This window comes from Rattus rattus, chromosome 9, assembly GCF_011064425.1.
Source record: "Rattus rattus isolate New Zealand chromosome 9, Rrattus_CSIRO_v1, whole genome shotgun sequence".
In the NCBI taxonomy this organism is placed as follows: Eukaryota; Metazoa; Chordata; class Mammalia; order Rodentia; family Muridae; genus Rattus; species Rattus rattus.
Window position 1 is genome coordinate 10,827,586 of NC_046162.1, and position 21,145 is coordinate 10,848,730.

A 21,145-nucleotide genomic window follows, 5' to 3' on the forward strand; every position below is an offset into this window, starting at 1 on the left:
GGTTACTGGGGACATGGCCCTAAAGACTATATTGTAGGGGGGTTGGGGATTTAGCTCAGTGGTAGAGCGCTTGCCTAGGAAGCACAAGGCCCTGGGTTCGGTCCCCAGCTCTGGGAAAAAAAAAAAAAAAAAAAAAGACCATATTGTGCCAGCCTTCTACTGTTTCTCTGCTTTCAGACACCTAAGCACAACTGCCTCATCACAGACTCAAAGCAATGGGGCTTCAGGATGGCCTCTTCTTTTGTGCCTCTCTCCTTCTCACAGACTATCCTGTCTGTCTGGAATGCTCCTATTTGGCCTTCTAGAAGAATGAATACCCTTGTACCTAGAAGCCATCCTTGAGTGAAAGTAGCAGTGAAGACTCGTGGATGACCTATTACCTATTTACCAACTGTGCCTGAAGCACCAGCCTCCTGGCCTGCAGGGTCTCACATCACTTCTGATCACGGGGGAGGCTCCTTCTCATGGCTATCTATCCCTATCCTGTAAATGTAAAGCATTGAGGATGGGCATGGTGTTGAACACGTGTAAACCCAGCACTCAGGAAGCTGAAGCCACAAGATCACACATTACCCAGGAGTCCATGGCAAGACCCTGATGTCTTAGCACATAACTAAACTAAAACACAGGCAAGCTCACTAGTCCAAGGTCACAGAGTGAGCAAATACTTAAGGCAAAACTGATTGCAAACCCCCTAACAGCCATCATGGTGACAATCACACAGGACTCACAGCACCATTCCCAGTACTACATCATAGCCAAAACCCTAACAAGTGAACTTTTCACATGAGTGGTCACTATGTGTCTGGCAGTCGGTGCAGATCACTGTCCACCAAAATCCCCTTCTCCTCACTTAGATTGACATTCTCTATCATAAACCAGTAAGTCTCAGGCCGCAGAGAAGGGAAGACCTGCAGAATTACAACCTCCTCAAAAGAGATGAGGTGGGTCAATGAAACGGGTCACCAGGCACATGCAACCATGATTGCTATTCAGGAGCACATGGTGGAAGGAGAGAACCAACTCCAGGAAGATGGTCTCACCCACATGCACACGCATGCACGCACATGCACGCATGCACACACACACGTGCCTTGTACACACGCATGCATGCATACAATGCTTTTTTAATCTAATACAAAGAAGTTGGTGCAAGAGGGTCAGTGGTTAAGACCTTGGCTGCTCTTGCTATAGGACTCAGGTTTGGTTCCCAGCATCCACATGGTGACTATAACTATCTGTAGCTCCAGTTCCTGGGCATCTGATGCCCTCTTCTGCCTTACTGAGCACCAGGCACTTACGTGGTGCACATATGTATACACACTTAGGCAAAACACAGAAAATAATGTAAGAGTCCGTCAAAAGACCCCCGGCTCAATAAGGCCACAGAGACCGGAATTGCTGCAATCCGCAAGAGGTTGATTGTTCCAACATATGTTGGGGTTCCCCAGCACGCAAGCAAGACACTTTTTATAAACATTTTGGCAGAGAATTCAGCAGTAGCCTGAGTTGGACAACTGCAATTGGTTACCCTGAGCAACATTTAAAATTATCGGTCAACTCGAATGGGAAGGCTGTCTCTTTCATTTGGCCCTGTACTGCCCATCTTGTGGAATTTGTGGTATTTCCTGGTATTGTCTTTTTTCCGAGTCACTTCCTTCACTTTTTTGCTGTGTTGAGATTTGAACTCAGAGCCTCACACATGCTTAGCACTTTTCACTTAGCTAAATCGCCAGCTCTGAGACTATATCCCACCTCTGAGTCCACCTTCCTTTGGCCTTTAGACAGATGCAATATCAGAATTCAGAAGCTATCCTAGACCGTGAAATGACCTGAAACATAAGCCAGAAACAGTAGAACAACACACAAGGGACAAATATTCAGAGGTTAACTCATTCAATGAAGCCCTCCTGCATCCTGGTGCCCATGGGGCATCCTGCCTTGAGCAGACGCATCAGTGACCAAATGAGACAAGGCCCTGACCAGACTGAAGTGTGAACACAAAGGTAGAAACGTACAAAATGAAAAAATGCCACACAAAACAAAAAGAGCATCATGAAAACACTGGGAGGAGGCACTGCTCTGTGGGGTTTGAAAGACAAAGAAACAGTGAGGAAAACCAAGGGTACAGGAGAGGCCCTTCCCAGACAACCTGGAAAAGGAAATTGCCTCGTGAGAGTGTCTGAGCACTCCGTGCACACGAAAGGACTCCTTGTGTCCTACCACAAGGAACCCAGCGAGCTGGGTTCTGGGGCAAAGCTTCCCACACTGCAGGCCACTGCCTCCTACATGTAGGACCAGCACTCTTCACGGTCCTTGGCTTTCTGAGAGAGAGTCTCCTCGATAGCCGAGGCTTGCCTCGGATTCAGAATCCTCCTATCTCAGTTACCTCATGCCCAGCTCTGTGTGAGTTCTGTTAAAATTACACTTATTATTTTATGTGTGGTGTGTGTGTGTACATGCACACATGCATGTGCCATAGAGCACATGTGGAGGTCTTTTAAGAACTAGATTGCATTTGCAGTATAAGGTGAACTTAAAATCCCTAAGTTATAGACAGCAGGAAGTGCTGGGCCCCTCTCTCCCAGCTGATGCTGCCACAGTCCTCTGGGAACTGGAAAGGTGAAGGAAAAAATATGGCATCTCAGACCCCAGGTTATTCCTTAGCTAAGGCTCTGTGTCCTACAGCAATAGAAGGGAGATTTGGGAAGAGGCCACAGCCTATGGAAGGAGAGGACAGGAACTGAGACATGGGAACATTAATGCCATCATCTTGAGGCCCCTCAGTACACCCGCCATGTTTGCCTTTTCTCTGTCTTATCCATTTCTGCAGACGTGTAGTTTAAAACTGACTCACTTCTACTAGTCTCTAGAATATATTATCTTATTTCCAACAGTCAGAGGACAACTGAGGGGTCACTTCTCTCCGTCTACCATCTGTGTCCCAAGGATCAGACTCAGGTCATCAGGCTTAGCCATAAGCACTTTTACCTGCTGGACCATCTAGTCCCTGCACCACCACCCCCCACACACACACATACACGTACACACACCTTATCATTTCCAAATGGTTCATTGGGATTTTTAAAGCCCAGCAAGCAACTTTCTGGGATTTTCACCTTGGAGCGAGCATTCAGTGAGGTTAAGTTTGCATCGTCTAAAGAAAATGGCATCTGAAGAAAAGTTCATCTGCTGGTGGTAGAACCAAGGCTAGTGTGTCTGAGCCTCAGATCCCCTTCATGCAAACCCGTGAATGCAAACTTTGCAGCACACAAAGTCTGCAAAACTTCCAGAGCCACCAGACCTGACAGTTGTCTCTCTTTAAACCACATGGCTGCTGTGGCCAAAAATATCTCCCCTCTGCCAAGCTTCCTGTTGCTCACTCTTGGGCTCCAAAATAACAAGAAGCGGCTTGGCAGTGATGTCATACTGCCACTGTCACTGCCTTCAGGGCACTCACATGCTGACTATATTTAAGACCTAGGTTTCATGTCAGTGACACAGAAATTGCCACCTTGTGAGCCGAACTGTACTGGAAAGATTTGAAAATTACTTTCTGTGAATAAGCAAGTTGCAAATGCTGCCTTCTTTCGGGGCAGAGGAAGGAGCTCCAGCTTCTCGCTCTCACTGTTTCCCCAACAGCGACATCTCTCCCAATGGGTCACCTCTGTTATCCCTCCATGCTGCTCTGTAAATTTAATTCTGTCCTCTCATCTCCGCTACCTCCCATTAGGAAAGGCAGCCAGATGAAACACAGTGAACAGTGACCACGCCCCCACCCCACCCCCACAGGCATAAGGGGCATAACTGTGAACGAGGGCTGGCTCGTATCTCCTGGTTCTGGTGACTTTATCTCCTCCTGCCTGCACTTTGGTGTGGAAAAGAGACATTTGAGATACAATCCCCAACTCCTCCTGAGCAGCTGCAGGCTTCTCATATCTTGATGAGCTGCAGAGAAGGTGGTTCAACTTTTGTGGGGAACACACACAGGTCTGCTGCTCACGTATATAACATACTTGCAAAGGCAGACACTCACACAAACACAACATCCTGCTCATTCCCCCCGGATATCCAGTTCCTCAACAAAGCCTGAGTCTAAGAAAACGATTTAGAGTCAGCAAACAAACAATGCGTGGCTTTCTCCACTGCCTGAGATTGCTTGAACAGTGCCTAAGGTGTTCCTGCCCGCCCTCCCACCACTGTGCTCCATCACTTCCCTTGGAGAAGTACCAGGAAAGCCCACACTGACCCTCAGCTTCAAGAGAATCTCACTGCTCCTTTTGTTAGAGAGGGAACTTGCACATTTTCAGGTCAAGAGGCAACGTTCAAGCGTTTGGCCCCTCCACCTTCCTCCCTCAGAGGGAATCTAACCAAACTCCACCTTCTAAGACCCAAGAGCAGGAGTCAAGTAGAGGTGAACCAGGCAGTACCAGCATAGGCTGTAGTGAGTGTGTCCTACTTAGTGACCTAAGAAAGGTATATAGCTTGTTCCACTACAACCATCATGCCATAACTATGGGATCCTACTCCAGAGATTACACACAGAAAGGAAACAGAGGGACGGAGAACTGCGACACAAGGATCTTAGTTACAGCAGTCACCTACCATCTCATGAAAGTGGATGTGGACCCAGTACTCACATGGCTGGGAAAGACTGCAAACACTGTGACAAGCCACGCAGCTTTAGCGATCACAGTGAACTAGGTCCACTCACAGCCTGCTCTGAGAGTGTGGGTATAGACAGACTCCTTACTGCAAAGAGATTTGCTCTGCACTACCGCAATACAGTGCTGAGATGACACAGAAACTGCTTTCAATCATTTCCAGAGAGATCTTGCCACATAGCCCAGGGTAGATCTAATTTACTGGATAGCCCAGGCCAGCCTAGAATTTCAATCATTTCCAGAGAGATCTTGCCACATAGCCCAGAGTAGATCTAACTTACTGGATAGCCCAGGCCAGCCTAGAATTTGCAGCCTTCCTACCTGAGCCTCTAGGCTAGGCATTACAGATGTGCATTACCTGGTTAGGAAACCATATCCTAAAGCAAGCACGTCAACAGTTAGGGGTAGCTTCCTGCTGCCAGAGTCAGAAGAAACAGAGCTGGAAGGGAGTCTCTACAAAGCTACCTTAACCTTTCCAGGAGCAGCTCCCTCCGTGAGCTCCCAGCAGGCCCTTCCAAGGTTCCACATCGTCTCCCAACACTACCATGCTGCAGACCCCGTCTCCTATGTATGACCCCTCAAGAGAAAACTATCCAAACTGTAGCACAAATCATGAGCCTTCAGAAATGCTCAGACCTTCAACCACAGCAAGTGTACTCTAGGAATCAAGCTGAAGGAAAGACTTTTGGGGAAATATTCATAAGAAGTGGTTTAATGAAAACCAGTATGCTTGTGACACACTCTAGGAACTTAGGAGGGGGCACAGTAGCATTGTGATAAACGAGAATGTGTCCAGACACAGCGCCCCCTGTGCACAGTGACTGGTGCTGATGCTGAGAGACCAGGGTAATCTCCCCCAATGCTGCTATGCTCTACTGGATCAGAGTCTGTGAAGTGAGTGTGCACCTAAAGGCAGCTGGCATAAAATGCCTCATCAGCAGTAATCTGTGTGTGCGTGTGTGAAGACGTGTGTGCCACGGCTGTGCCACGGCACGTGTGTGGAGGTCGCTCTCCCCTTCTACCATGTGAGATCCAGGGATTACTCAGAGACTGTACCCAAACGGGTGTCTTTAGGAAATCCTCCTGTCTTACATGTAAGGACTATCAGTCACACATGCCTTTGTCTGCTGGGAGCAGGGGTTGGGGTGGACCTACTAAAACATGATCTGAAATCTGCACAAAACAAGAAAATATAAAACACAACACAGAAATTCAACACACAACTAATGGTGGTAAAACTAAGCTTAGAAAATAGACTTAATGAACTCAGAACGAAGAAAGTGATTGTGTTGAGTCTGTGGGATTTGGGACCCTTCCCATTTGGGGCTGTTCCACAGCTTTTATAGTTGCAAGGAAATTTTTTTCAAACACAAAACTAAAAACTTTCTCAAGAAGTGTCAACTAGCCAGAGACAGCAGAAGTCTCCTCTAGCTGAGCCTGACAGTGGGGAAGCTGAAGCAGGAGGATCAGAATCGAAGACCAGACGAGGTCATAGAGTAAGAACTGCCTTAAAAAGAATTCCACCACAGAATGCACGTGTGCAATTTTAACCTGTGAGCATGCAATTCAGTGTTGAAGCATGAGCAGGCATAGGCTCAAGTTCAACATAGAGATCAGTGAACAAAAAGCCATCCCTTGAGTTGTTTATAGCTTGCTTGAAAATAAAATCTTAAGCAAAAATAAAAAATGCCAACACTTCCAAAAGAAACTAACAATAACAAATTGACTCTCCATCCGGTTCTGAAATAAAAATACCAAACCCCTTCACCTTCCTGGAATGGGGGCCAGTGAATGTCCCCTGGAGGTCACCAGCAGCTTCAGCACCCACTGGAGAACCTCGGAAGTGCCCGCCATCAGCTCTGCCTGATGCTGCAGAAAGCCAGCACTCCCACCACTGGGTATGTTAACATCTGGGCTCCAGGTGTCAATCTTGGCTACAGGCTGGGATTACCTGTGCAGTCTGTCTCGCCTCTGGAGAGTCTAACTTAATTAGTCTGGAAGGTGGCCTGGACCTAACAGCTCCATAAGCTTCCCCTGGTGACTGAAATGTGCAGCCAGGGCTAAGCAGCAGGCTTCGCTCTTCAACCCAGAGACTTCTTTATTAGAACGTTAGTTATGTCTGAGCAACACCACGCCAGATGAACTTCAAAACATGACTGTAGCCTTGAAGTAGAGGAATAAATTACTTTCCTGGTGCCAGCTCTGGCCAAGGACACCTGCAGGGGCCTCTGGTTGACACATATCAGCATTAGCACTTGCAAAAAATCTACAAGGGCGAGACTGCTTCACCCTGGCCTTCCAGAGAAGAAGCATTAGGCACAAAGTGGCCATCTCTGATCTATGATCTATGATCTATGATCTATGATCTATGACCCCACATCCACTGGGGACAGAGGCTCCTGTGTGGATAAGGATTTCCTTAAGTGGGTGCCTGAGGCACTCACTCCACCCCAGCCTCAGACAGAACTAACAATGGTAGCACTCACCTGTAATCCTAATACTTTCCAGGTTGAGGCAATAGGACTCTGAGTTCAAGGCCAGCCTAGGCTATACACTAAGATCAAGAAAAGCCTGGGCTATCTACCAAGATTCTGCTAGAAACAAAAACATGAAAGACAAACCCAAAGACTGGAGCAAAACTAATCTCACCCCTGCCCTACATCATGCCACACTTCCACCTAAGCACAGCTTGGTGCACTAGAGCACAGAAACACTCAGCCAAACGGTAAGCACCTGTGTCTGTCCACCCCACCCACCCCTCAACCCAAGCTCCTAGGCTCAGTCAGCCATGCTCTGTTTATTTCTAACCCATAATTAACACAGAACAGGTGCTCTCCGAGAGTCAACGCATGAGCAAGGGAAACTCAGAGCCTGAAGACTCCAGGGCACCAGACTGCAGGTGAGCAGTTTCCCCTTAGACACTTGCCCCTGCCTGATGCTTGGGCCTAGCACACAAGTCCCAACTTCTATGTAGATTTCCCTGCTCTCAGCTGCAAGTTAACACCTGAGGCTGTTGCTGAGCATGGAGCAAAGACGGGACCCTCAGCTCATCACAGCAAACAAGTGGTCAGTAGCCTGAGTGAGGGAGGCAGAGTGAAGGGTGTCGGGACACACAGCAGGTGCTCAGAAGACCATGTGGGAAGCAGGTCAAGAGAGTGACTAAACACACTTTTTGCAGTGTTTTGGGGATGGTCCTGAGGAAAAGGACAAGGGAAAGGGCTGAGGCAGGGGTTCTCTTGGTGCGTGTGGCATAAGTAGGCAGTACACAGCGCTGGGTCAGGCCATCCGTGCAAGCCTGGTGTAGAACCTGAACCAGGAGTCTCCTCTCACAGATGCTAACGGCCCGCATCTCCTGTGTGGTCTGCTGCACTCCGTGTTTTCATTCCGTGTTTGTTATGAACAACCACTCTGGTCTTCCCTAAGAACGAGCCTGTGACCAGGAGCTGCCCGCTTGCTAGGCTGTGGCTCCTTCTTTCCTAGCGTTCGTTGTCCCCGCCAATGTAGAGCAGTGTCTGCTTCTATTATAAATGGCTTCTGGGTCATTTCTCCTTTATATAAACTATAGACTGGTTTCCTAAATCACTTCTGTTATGCACATGTTATATTAGCTATGGACATTAGGAGTGTCATCAAGAATGTTTACAAAAAGGAACAGCAAGTCTGCTGGCATGAAGTCCAGAGATGGCAAAACTGGTGACTAACAAGGTTACTAGAGGTCGCACTTTGTGAGACATAAACCATAGAAAGCGACAAGAGAGGAGGTAGCACAGGGTGCTCACGCTCCCGTCAGATTCCACTGAGGGCTGTCATCCCAAAGCCACTGCATAATACATTGATCTGAGACATCTAAAGAACCTAAATGTGATGGGGAGGAACCACCACAGGAAGTCTACAGTCACTGCTGCCCATGAAGGGAGGGCCTCTCCAGCCCCACACTCACTCCTGCAGTTCAGAAAGGAAAGGATGCCACCTCCTGGAAACAAGAAGCAAGAGACGCCCGCTGCTGAGGTGAAGTGGTTGGGCACAGCATCGTCGTGGTCTGCTAGTCATCATGAGAGGAGATCAAACCTGGTAATGAAGCTGATTGTTGCAAGAAAAAGGGGAAAAGATGTGGAGAAACAGGTCTCCATCACAGCAGGAGTTCCCTGGCCACTCTACTGCCCGTCTTCAGAGGCCTCTAAGCGGGTTCTGTCATCCATGAATAATGGCTCTCACTAGCTAAAGCTGAAGTAGAAGGTTGAAGAATTTCCAGAAAGCCGCACTTCCTAAGAGGGGAGCAGAGTAGTCTTGGGACAAGCACCAAGCGAGTCCATGAGCTCCCTAGAACTGAGCTCTGACTCCGAAAGAGCCCAGCAGGCATTCCTCTGAGGTACTTGGGTCAGGTGACACCACCAACAGCCCCACAACACTTCCTTCCCTCACCAAGCCAACTTCATGGAGATCTATTTGTGCCAGGCACTACATCAGAGGCAAGAGAGACCAAGTAAGCACAAGAGCATGCCCTCCCGCAGGAAGCCTCTGACCTAAATTTGAGCCCTTGGTGGCAGTACGCCATCACTGCCAGTAGTAACCAGTGTGCAATGCTGGTGCCTGAGCCTGAGCACCAAGGAGAGGCCTTACCAGGGTAAGCCAGGAGATGCTGCCAGACACAACCTTCTGCTGACGAATGTTCTTAAAATGAGGAGAAACAGAAAACCCAACTCCAATTTGTCTCAAGAGCAATGGGGATTCATCAGCCCACACTGTGAGAGGTCTAGAGAGGCCTTCAAGAGCAGGTTGACCCAGCAGCCTAGTGTATCCTGAGACCCAGCTCTCTTGCCCACCATTCCTCATTCCTAGAGCCTGCATAGCACCCTCACCCTAGACTGTCTTCCCTCATGAGAACACGTCACATGGCAACAGAAAGTTACCCAGAGGGGGGAGCCATCCAACAGACAAGGGATGAGCTCCCACCAAAGCTCTGAAGACCTAGCCCTATCTCCATAGCAAAGTTAGACCCCACCCCACTTCTGAAACCATCCAGAGACCCTGCGGCAACCATGCTGGGAAGGAGGTGCCTAGAAAGTTCAGGTTCTGTCACTCCTGTGTAACTTTTTTTTCAAATCCTATTTTTAGTGATGGTTCTTAAACACTTTAATCTCCCTTCTAGCCCACCTCCCACCAGAGGCAATGGAAAAGAGAGGATGGGGGAGAGGGAGGGGTGATGGACTTTAGAAAGAATCTTTGGAGCAGCCCCCATCTATGGTGTCTAGAAATCAGCAGTTCAGTTCGCAGGTCAGAAGCAGCAGCTCCATCCACTCACAAACAATTCACAAATAAACCAGCAGTCCAGGTCGGTGGAGTCGGGATACCAAACACGAATCGGCAGCAGTGGCACTACCTAGCAGAGATAGCCAGGCCTCAGCCTTGGCACAAGTCAGCACGAGGGACCAGGGCCAACAGGGACACCAGGAGAAGCTCTCAGCTGTGCCTCTCTCAGTGAAATGAAGATCAGAGAAGTAAGACCAGCAAGTGAGTCCTTTTTCTACCCCCAAACATCATGTGTCCTCCACAGGTCTTGCCGCAGCACGCGTCTTGTCTCAGCTGACAGTCATTTCGAGTCTGAGGAAGCGGCATGAAGCCGCAGCACACCACCAGAGGTCTTTTGGTGCATTTCTCCCTATGGAGTCCTGACAATTGAGCTCAGCTACACAGTGTAAAGCAGGCCATTCAATACATGCATGTTATCAGTGAAGAATCTTTCATCACGTGTCCTTTCACATGCTTGCATTGGTGGAACATCATTTCTCCCATGCCTGCTTCAGCTAAACTTTCCTTCATGAGTGCCTTAGCCTTCCACCCGTGTCCACTCCAATGAAACGTTCCTTCACATGTCTGCCTCAGCAAAGCACCATCCAAACAACTGACTTTCCAAAGAACCCCTAAGTTTCCACTTTACCTGGCTGTCCTGGAACTTGGTCGTAAGCCAGGCTGGCCTCAAACTCTGATCCACCTGCCTCTACCTCTGGATTAAAGGCATGCACCACTATACTGGCTTTAAAAATAAGTATCTTCTGATAGGTACATGCCAGAGCCAGAAGAAGGAGAGGGTTGCCCACTGGACTAAGTGCTTGGCAGATACATATCCAGACAGAATATCCCCTATGTCCTTGTCCCAGAGAAGAGTCTATAGTTCTCCGATGACCAACAAGAAAAAGCAGAGCTTGAGCCTTCTCAGACAATATGAGATTTAGTGCTTACCTTGAAAGCCAAAAATCTCACCAGACAAATGCTAGACAGGATCTGAGCAGGGCTCCGAGGTCCCTGGTCTGTCTTTCCTATATAGGCAATATAAATTGTGCCATGAAGCCCTCGATCTCACACACAGACATCATTGTGGATGACCTCACTGGCTAGCAGCCCAATAGGAACCATAAACAAGAGGGCACACACTGACCAAGCAGGACTGGAACACCCAGGGAAGCTGACCTCCAAATGGAGGCCAGTGTCATAGGCTTCAAGATGCTCCGAACAAAGAAAGGACTCCAAGACCCGGGTCAGCCCCAGAATCTAGAACTATCAACAGCCAAGGCTCCAACCAAGAAGAAGGGAGGCTCAGCAAGATCAGCCATGCAGGGCCTCAAGCTGTGCCAGGTGCCAGAAGAGACAGTACCATCACCCAGGTGTAAAAGCCCCACAGGCTGACAGGGCTGAATATTTACTCCCCATTTTGGATGTGTGGTGCTACGTAACACTGGGGAGAGAGTCCAGCTAGTGAATGGGTGAAGGAAGAGTCTAGGCTCAGACCCTTCTGCTGCTGAGCTGTGAGACCCACATGCCTTCCTCTGTGATGAGTGTGAAACTGTGAGCACAATAAACCCTTCCTCCCTCGAGGCTCTCACATGGTCACAGCAATGACAAAATCACCTCAGAGGAATACTAAGTCACTCCTCCCAGCAATGCCAATCAGGGGAGGGACATCCAGGCTCGTTGCCTGCTGTAGTCACCTGGTGAGGCTAGGGGTCATGGCCATCTACTCCTCCAAGGACAAAGTAGAGCAGAGAGGACACTTTCCTCTTCCCCCTAGGACCCACACAAGGCTGCTGCTACTAGATACCACCTAAGCCTCTGTGTGGAGAGCCTACGGGAGAACCACACCAGAGTTCAAAAAGGTAAAAGTCATGGAGAGATTTGTTGATATCACCCGAGTGCCCAGGCCCAACAATAGCACTGAAGAAAGTGACTCCCTCTTAGATCTCCCTGCTATAGCAACATATGCTCGGGTTCTGTCTGCTAAAACATGCTGACATCACTTGGGAACAAATCTGAGAAGTTATGGGAGGTGACAGACTCAGGAGCAGAATCCCATGCTTCCCTAGTTGAGGGGTAGATGCGGCAGGTGAGGGCACTGCCTACATGAGGAGGACAGGTTGATGCTGTGTGCCACTTGATGAAACTCTTGGGAGCAGTAAGGCCTGGAGGCGGAAGCAGGCTGGGGAAGCCAGCACATTGCTAACCTCCTTACTCCTCAGTGCACCACAAGGGCAGAGGAGAGAAGTACTGACAACAGTGTTAGAAACAACAGCAGAGACAGGAAGCAGCTCTCCAAATGATGCTTTACGAACAATCCACTGTGTGTTTCTTCTCCAGTACACTTGTCTTGGGCTAACTCTGAAGAGGAAGACAGATGCACTTAAGCCAAGAAAAAACACAATCCACTTTTGGCCCCAAACATACAAATATGAACCCTTTAGAACATGGTAATAACAAGAGAAAGCCAACTACACTCTGATGAAGCAACAAAGGCCAAGTGAAGAGTGGCTTAGAAGGACTAGATTCACCACTCAGGTGCCATCCTCAGGAAGAGCTGCACCTCGCCCTCCTACTGTGCACTGATATGCCCCTCCTACTCGCCCTCCTACTGTGCACTGGTAAGCCGGGTTAGAATCTTCCCTCAAAGGAACAAAGGCCACCAACTCCCAGCTCTCCCCGCACCCAGTCAGGAGTGCTGGACCTTGCTCTTAGCACATCAGCTTAGCCACAGACCCTTCCTAGACCCCATCATGGTGGCCAAGGGAGAAAGCGGCGATGTGAAACTAGCATGGAGAGACTGGAAGGAGGAAGAACCACTGGTGGAGTGTGCAGGTCTAACCAGGTGGGTCATGGACGCCAGGGTAGCTGACTAAATCTCTATTCTGGGTGTCTGAGGTATTTCCTTGGGAGTCATCATCTGAATTAGTGGACCAGGCTGGGCAAGGACAACCAGGTGCCATCCTTGCACTGAGGACTCCAAACCAAAGAACCAGGGAAGGTCAATGTTCGCTCTGCCTGACTGCTAGAGCCAGGGGTGGTCCCTCCTGCCCTGGGGCTCCTAGCTGTCAGTGTGGACCCAGGCCTTCAGAGCACATCACTGGATTTCCCAGGCTCCCACCTGCAGACTAGGTTAGGTAATCCCTGGCACCCAGGTCATATGAAACCAATGCCTCAGGGCTTCAGAGAAGCATGTGGTTTTCTGGAAAGGTACAGATACCCTGTTGGCCCTGCTTCTCTCGGGAGCCCTGCAGCCTCAGGAGGAAGCTGAAGGCTGGTGATGGTGATGGGCAGCCTTTGAGGTGGCCTCCGCTGACCCTGGCTCCTGGTAGTCATCCCCCAGTATTGCTTCCCATACTGCCAGGGTTGCTCTGCATAACCACAGAAAAGAGCATGCTCTCCAAGGTGACAGAAACCTCGAGACCTCCATCTGGGGCGTGTTCTTTCTCTACGGAAGTCACACTGAACAGCCTACAGAACAGAAGCCTTCAGATTAGGGACCCTAGGCCTCTTACTGACTGACTGATGGACGGACAGATGAACAGACGAACAGACGGACGGGAGACACTGGCCCCTAGTCTGAGTCAAGCCTCTGAGTATACCAACTCTGGCCAGCAACTCAACCTCGATCTCCTGAAAGACCACTCTCAGACACCTCGCTCACAGAAACCGTGGAAAATTCTAACCACCTACTGTTCTGGGAGACTAAGTTGGGAGATGATTTGTCAGACGTGAAACAGCTAACATGATGAGCAAAGACAGAAAATGTTCAGAGTGACCCAATGCCCTGTGTGCAAGATTCAATCTCTGACACAGCAATGCTAAGAGGTAGCCATTAGGACTTGGTCAGGGGCTGGAGAGATGGTGCAGCAGCTAAGGGTACTTACAGCTTTTCCAAAAAGCCCAAACTCAGGTCCCAGTACCCATGTAGAGGCTCACAACTTTTAGGATCTCAAGTTCTAGGGATCCAATGCCTTCTTCTGACCTCCACAGGCACTAGAAATACACTTGGTGAATAGACATACACAAAAGCAAACTATTCATACACATAAAAATTTAAATAATTTTTTAAGATTATATGAGCTATCTTTAAACACACCAGAAGAGGGCATCAGATCTCATGAGCCACCATGTGGTTGCTGGAAATTGAACTCAGGACCTCTGCAAGAGCGGTCAGTGCTCTTAACCACTGAGCCATCTCTCCAGCCCTTAAATAATTTTTTAACAGAATTGACAGGTTACAAGGGTTCTGCCCTCATCCATGGCTTAGTGCTAAACATGTCTGTTACACAAGCAGATCCTGTGCCTATTCCTCCCACTCTCCGTGATATGAGGCCTTCCAATGTGTTCTGACATGCCCGAAGGCCCCTGAAGGTACAGCTCCTCAACCCTAGTTCTGGGTTTCTAGAACTAGGAGGCAGTTTTTTCTGTGGCGTTCTGCAAGACCAGAGACTAAGACACTTCCTTCAAATGGACTTCTCATGTAATGTAGTCTTCTCTAACATCTGTCTCCCAGCTGGAAGCAAGTCAATGAATTATTTAGAGAAGTGACTTACACCACCTTAACTGCACCTGATTATAATGCTGCCCATCAGGAGTGAGTGGCAGCCAGGCCCACAAAGCTCTACACGAGTTACACGCCTTTGGTCTTTGTTGAACCATAGCAGATGCTGAAAGTCATTCATTTTGAGCAAAAGAAATAAGCACTGTTAAATCTGCTCAGTGTGTTTCTGTTTTACCACCAGGTACCCAAGGCTGGTAAAACACATGTGCACACGCATGGACTCTTATTGGGTACTTGGAAGAGACTGCTCTTCTGGGCCTGATATAGCCTAGCTTTCCATCCTTCCTGTCTTGTTGCTATTAGAATGCACCTTTGATTAGGCAAGATTTCAGTAACCTAATTAATAAAAAGTGATGGTAGTTAACACTCATACAAAGTGTCTTTACTGAACCAGCAAAAATGGCCTCTCGCTGTTTCTTTTTATCCATATGATAATTCATCCAAGTTTTTTCCCCCCATTTTACAAATAAAGGAATTTAAAGAAGTTAGGAACTCACCTAAGGTCACGTAACTAGCTAAGAACAAAACCACACTCTGACCCCTAAGTCCAATGCCAGAACCTGTATCCTAAACCACTAAGCTACCTGCATTGTAGATGGTGCCACCTGAGCTGTAAAGTGCGGGAAAAGGGTTAGAGGAGGGGGGCCCAGCACATACATGAGCCTCAGCCTATGACAGCCACTGCCCAGTGTGACTGTGCCACACAGCCCTTCTAGCTCCACACCCCCATCCACACCTCCGTCAAGCAACAACTGCCTGAGCAGGTGCACTGGCCCACCAGCTGCCTGAGCAGGTGCACTTGCCCACCAGCTGCCTGAGCAGGTCCCCTTGCCTATCAGCTGCCTGAGCAGGTGCACTGGCCCACCAGCTGCCTGAGCAGGTGCACTTGCCCACCAGCTGCCTGAGCAGGTCCCCTTGCCCATCAGCTGCCTGAGCAGGTGCACTGGCCCACCAGCTGCCTGAGCAGGTGCACTTGCCCACCAGCTGCCTGAGCAGGTGCACTGGCCCATCAGCTGCCTGAGCAGGTGTACTTGCCCAGTTGCTCAGGGGGATTTCTCCCACTTTTTCTTTTTGAAGAATTTGTCTGTTTTACAGAAATCCTTCCACCTGCAAACTGTCAACTTCCTTCCAAATGCCTTAAACAGTTCTTACATAGCTGAGAAGGCTTCACATTATAAAATCATGGCCTCTCTGTCCCATGTGTAGGATAAATTTTTCTCTAGGATTACCACAGCTAAAAAGCACTCAATATTAAACATACACAGCAGCTTGTCAAGCATCTCAAGAATCCAACAGCCTTCCTCCTCTGTCCACATCAGGGGATAAGACTCCTCTTCCACACAGGTGAAGAAGCATGTTTGTGCAGAAGCTGAGCAAGTTACCCAGAAACACAATTTCCAGGAATAGAGCCAGGGCTCGAGGCTAAGCTGACTCCTAACACAAGCCAACGAAATGAAGGGACGATAGCCCTACCCTGTTACAGATGTCCAAAGCCAGTGTCTCTGAAGACCACGGAACTGCAGAGAGGTCAGATGAGATGGAAGACCAGTGAGGAAGGGTACAACAGGAAGTAATTACTCTACTTCTCACTGCCTCTGACCTGGCTCTGGTGCCCTAGAGCAGTGCTCCTCAGCCTTCCTAATGCTAACCCTGTTACAGTTCCTCATGATGTGACCATCACCCTCCCCCCATTAAATTACTTTTGTTGCTACTTCATAACTGTAGTTTTACCACTGCCGTGAATCATAATGTAAACAGCTGTGTCTTCTGATGGTCTTAGGCAGCAGTGAAACAGTATTTAGAATGCCTCCCCCAAAGGGGCCATGGCCCACAGGTTGAGAACCACTTCCTAGAGACATGTTAGGATGCAAAGAGGAGAAATTCAAGAAATGAAATGTAGAAGAAAGGAGGCCACAGGACTGTGTTAAATTATAGGTGCATGAAAAACACTCACACCACACCACCTAACACAGCCTCTGCACATACCCCTCCCCTGGCTTCATAAAAAAAATTTGAGAGAACCACTAATGTTAGTGTTTTAGTATGAAATGTCCCCACAGGATCATGGGTCTAGTACTGAGGCATGCGGAGGTTAAGGAACCTTTAGAATACAGTCTAGGAAGCAGAAGTGAGTCTTGAAAATGGTACCCACTTTTGGTACCAGGGTGAGCCCTCTGCTTCCTGCCTCCTGTGGGGATGTCAGCAGCTACATTACCACTTCCTGTCTGCTGCAGTGATGTCCTTCCCTAAGTGACATCTGTCAGATGTTTTGTCACAGTAGTGAGACAAGTCACTACCACAGCCAAGAAGCTACTCACATCACCTAAAATGGGGAAAGCTGGGAAAAACCCAAGTGCTAAACTGACCAATTAGTGTGCTCAGAATTCAATGAAATACCACACACAGGTGTACAAAAACAGCTAACCTCAAACTGCCTTACAGTGACGTGGCAGAGGAGACGAGATGAGGACCGATGGGACCTAAGTTGCATGTCCACAGGAGAACACACTCCAGAAAAAGAATTGGTGCTTTCATGGGAGGCAGAAATTTTAATTCATCATGTTTTACTTAATAAGATATAAACGACATCACAGAAAAAATAATTAGTGCCACTTAAATAAAAATAAGTTTAATAATATTTGTAATTTAAGAAATGCTCTTGAAAAATTACCCACCAGCCTAATTTTTCTCCTGTGATATTATTATAGGACCCAAAGTCTTGCTCCCCCAAGAACATGGCTGCGAACAGAACCATTTACCACAGCATGGTGAGGCCCACACAGCTCAGCACCTATGAAGGATACAGCCAGCACATACTTAGCACTTGGACCAGCAAATCCAGGACCACTTCTAGCAAACACACTCGAGTGGGAACACAGTGGCAGACACTTAGGTTATGTGCTGCTGGGGAGTATCACAGAAAACAAAAACCTCCTTACTGTCCACTACAGGCAGACTGGCTAGCCCAATCCTGAGACAGTCAGACCAGAACACGTTCAGGAACCACTAGAAAGAGGACGGCAGCCCTGAGCACACACATACAGAACCTGCCTGGGATGCAGTGTGAGCTGTGTACCGAAGAGGGAGGAATACTCTATGTGCATACGTCTGCCTCATACAGAGAACCCTGGGATAGGTAGGTTATGGTTAAGACAGCAGAGAGCAAACTGAGTAGTAGGAAAAGGAAAACGCCCATCAGTTAACCTCCTGACCCGTACACACATGCATGTGTGTCCCTATTCAAACAAGTGCATCAGGTGAAATGGAACAATGGAGCTTCCTTTGGTCCTCCTTCCTGTTTTGTTAGAAGTACAAATGAGCTGTGGTGGCACATGCCTATGATCCTTGCACTTAGAGTCCGAGGCAGGAGGATGCCAAATGTGAGGCCTGTCTGGGCTCCGGACATAGTAAGACCTTTTCTCAAAGACAAACGGGAAAGAAGGTGTGTGTGGAACAGGCTCACATGTTTGCCTCCCAACCCTGCCCCGTCTACCTGGCCAGCGCCTGGACCTTTGTGGCATGGCGCTCTTGCTGCTCTGTCACCTTCCTCCTCAGGGCATCCACCTCTTGCCGGAGTGCCGCTGAGTGCTCCATCTCACCGTCAAGGAGATTGCGCAGTGACCTGCAAAAGAGGGCCACATGGTTCAGAGGCTGTGCATCCAGCCCACCTGAACGACAGTCTCACCCAGATCAAGGCTCATCACTGCCCACCGGCTCTGCACAACCTCAGGGCACTTCCACCTTCCTAAGCTGCTGTTAGCAGACAGCAAACGAAAGCCAGGAGCCTGAGCCCTGGGCAGCCCTGTGGTCAGACTCTGGGTCCTTGCTCCTGGGATGGTTGAGAGCAAGGGAAACAAAGAGCTAGCAAATGCCAAGGAGGTGCTTTTTTTTTTTTAAAGATTTATTCATTTATTATATATAAGTAACTGTAGCTGTCTTCAGACACACCAGAAGAGGGCATCGGATCCCATTACAGATGATTGTGAGCCACCATGTGGTTGCTGGGATTTGAACTCAGGACCTCTGGAAGAGCAGTCGGTGCTCTTAACCGCTGAGCCATCTCTCCAGCCCCGAGAAGGTGCTCTTAAAGGCACTCCAGTCAAAGGTGTAGCATGGTGAGCAGAAGCTCTGACACAGCCTCAGTGGGTAAGAGAGCTTACAAATGACGGTTTCATAACAGGCCGAATGCATATTCTACAGCAGAAAAGCACAGAACACTTGCTCACACTCCATGAGAGACGTCTCTTCCTGCTCCCACTGATGCCCACAGATTATACCAGGACCCACAGTCCATTGGCACTGCCATGAAAGCTCTCGTGTGTGGCGTTCTATGGAGTACATCCTAGCACAGCGTTACCTTACACTTAACACGTTTTAGCTTTGTAGCATGTTTATTTGTATTACCTGTCTACCCCAGAAAGTGACCGGGGTAGCAGTTGGCGGAAGGATCACAAGTTACCACCCTAAGGTAAATCACATATGGCTCTGCCTCACTGCACCTAAACGGCTATGTCTAGAAAACCAACCGTGGTGTATATACCAGCCACGTCCCGAGAATGTCTGTGTGAATCAGGTACACTAAGACCCACAGTGTCCTGTTGCCACCAAGCTCTCCAAGAGTTTGGAGAAGAATCTCCTCCTGAAGCATACCACCCCTGACAGAAACGCCATGGGGGATTCTGTCTGGGAAGACGAAGTCAACATACAGTTGCTGTCATTCTTCCCGAGGGAGGATAAACCCATAGCTTCTTCCAAGAGAACTGCTCCAGCTGGTACAAGGATATGAACCTTGCAGTGGTACGAAGTCTTTGGCCAGAGTCTGTGTTAGGTGAAAATGGCACCATCTACACTCCTCATAGGAGCCTCTTCTGTTTTAGAATGTATGCTTCTTTGCCTTCCTATCTCTCCATAAGGACAAAAAGCAATTTGTCTGCTAGACCCAAAATCAGGTCTCAGAGCTATGGCTGCTGTCACCAGTAAAGGATAGGAGAGTGAACACACACGTGACCCCTCTGCCCACCTCCCTGAGTCAGGCGGCCTACTGGTGCCTACAGGCTACTGTGAACAACCTAGGGCACGCCTACCACCCCAGCCCACCCCAGCCTCAGCACAGACTCTGGAGGGGAGAATGATCAACTTTAGACATCCGCATGGTGGCAACTGGTGGTATCTAGTATGGATTTCAATAAGGAAGAAAAAAATTAAGAAAACACTGTGCCTCTTGGAGTGGACCACTGGGTTTGGTAAAATTTTGAAAACCTAAATGTCATGTTGCCCTAAGTATCCCTAATTTGAGTGGGACTGGAACACAGAATATAAACCCTTAGTTAAAGGTCACTTCAAGGATGTTTTATGGAGGAGTGGGGGGAGATGGACAGAAGTGGTGTGTCATATGTTCTTGAGATGATAAAGCTATTCTAAGACTGAACATGGTAATGACTGCATATATTTGAGATTATATGAAAAGCCGCTGAAGTGTGTGGGGAGGGGGGCTGGCTGTCACTGAAGGTTCCTCTTCCACGCCCTTCTTTTTGGAAGGTAGCATCACTGTTTCTGGTTGTCCCTCCTTTAAAAGCCACAGAAGTCTACTGAATGCTCCATGCCAGAAAAGGAAGAAATCTGCTAAGATCCAGCATCGATGTCAGGCAACTCAAACTAACTGTAACTCTTGCTTCGTGGCATCCGGACCCTCTTCTGGCCTACACACACACACAGACACACGCACACACGCAGAGAGAGAGAGATTTAAAGTAATAGTAAGGTAGGAAGTTGTCAGTCACAACTAGGGCAGCAAGGCACCATGGACTCCATCCATTCTCTCCCCCTGGAGACAGAAAGTCAGATCAAGTGAGAGCTGGGATATCACAGTACCCGTTCTCTTCTTCCAGTTCATCCTTTCTGTTCATCATGGCCACGATGGCTTGGCGCAGTTCATCTGAAGGAAGAAAGCAAAGGCAACATTGATGAGTAATGATCCCTGCTAAGCTGTCCCCTTGAAGCCTGCCCGCAGTACATGCCATTACATATGGCTTGCCTAGGCAAATTCCCTGTTCCCTAGCAAGAATTCTTTTACAGCCTCTGAGACCCAATGGGCTCAACTGTCACCAGGCAATGTAAGATAAGAACTAATAATATGTTAGGAGGAAGGGTGAGCTCCTTGGGAACACAGTCAGCTTGCAATTTCTGAGTGCTTTCCCAAGTCTCTATTCCTGGACAGCATCTGTTGTGAGCAGTGACTTCTTGCCTCTTACAGCTCTTCATCAGCCCAGACAGCAGATCAGGCAGTACTGAACTCCATGCTTGCATAGACAGTCCATCAATGTTAGTAAACATCTGGCTCTCCTACCCTGCCTTCTGAGGTTAGCATACAGCTGACATAGGACAATGTTCAATACACACTGCACACTGCACATATGCTCAAGAAAGCTACTCTTGGGACCCTTCCCACACAGAAAAGAACTCAAGGATAGGGAATAGCAATATGCACCACATGTCTACCTCCAAGCTCCTCCATTGGTGCTATGCTCATGCTGAGGGCATGGCCAGATTCTAGCTGCATCTCAAGAGCTGGAGATGTCGGCACTGTCTCAGCTGTTTCCTTGATTTCCCCTTGTGATGGCTTCTAGAA

General features: G+C 48.6%; 1 protein-coding gene across 4 annotated transcripts in view; it reads right to left on the reverse strand.

The window, feature by feature from the left end:
• Snx29 (sorting nexin 29) overlaps positions 1 to 21,145 on the reverse strand; it is a 405,066-nt gene that overhangs the window by 272,882 nt on the left and 111,039 nt on the right. For all 4 annotated transcript variants that reach the window (XR_004389065.1, XM_032912855.1, XM_032912856.1 and 1 more), the window contains 2 exons: positions 20,389 to 20,452; positions 18,011 to 18,139 (listed from right to left, as the gene is read on the reverse strand). Coding sequence is in view for 3 of the 4 variants with exons in the window: in XM_032912855.1 (XP_032768746.1) it covers positions 18,011 to 18,139; positions 20,389 to 20,452 (193 nt within the window). In the remaining variant the exon portion in view is untranslated. The remainder of the gene's footprint in view (positions 1 to 18,010; positions 18,140 to 20,388; positions 20,453 to 21,145) is intronic.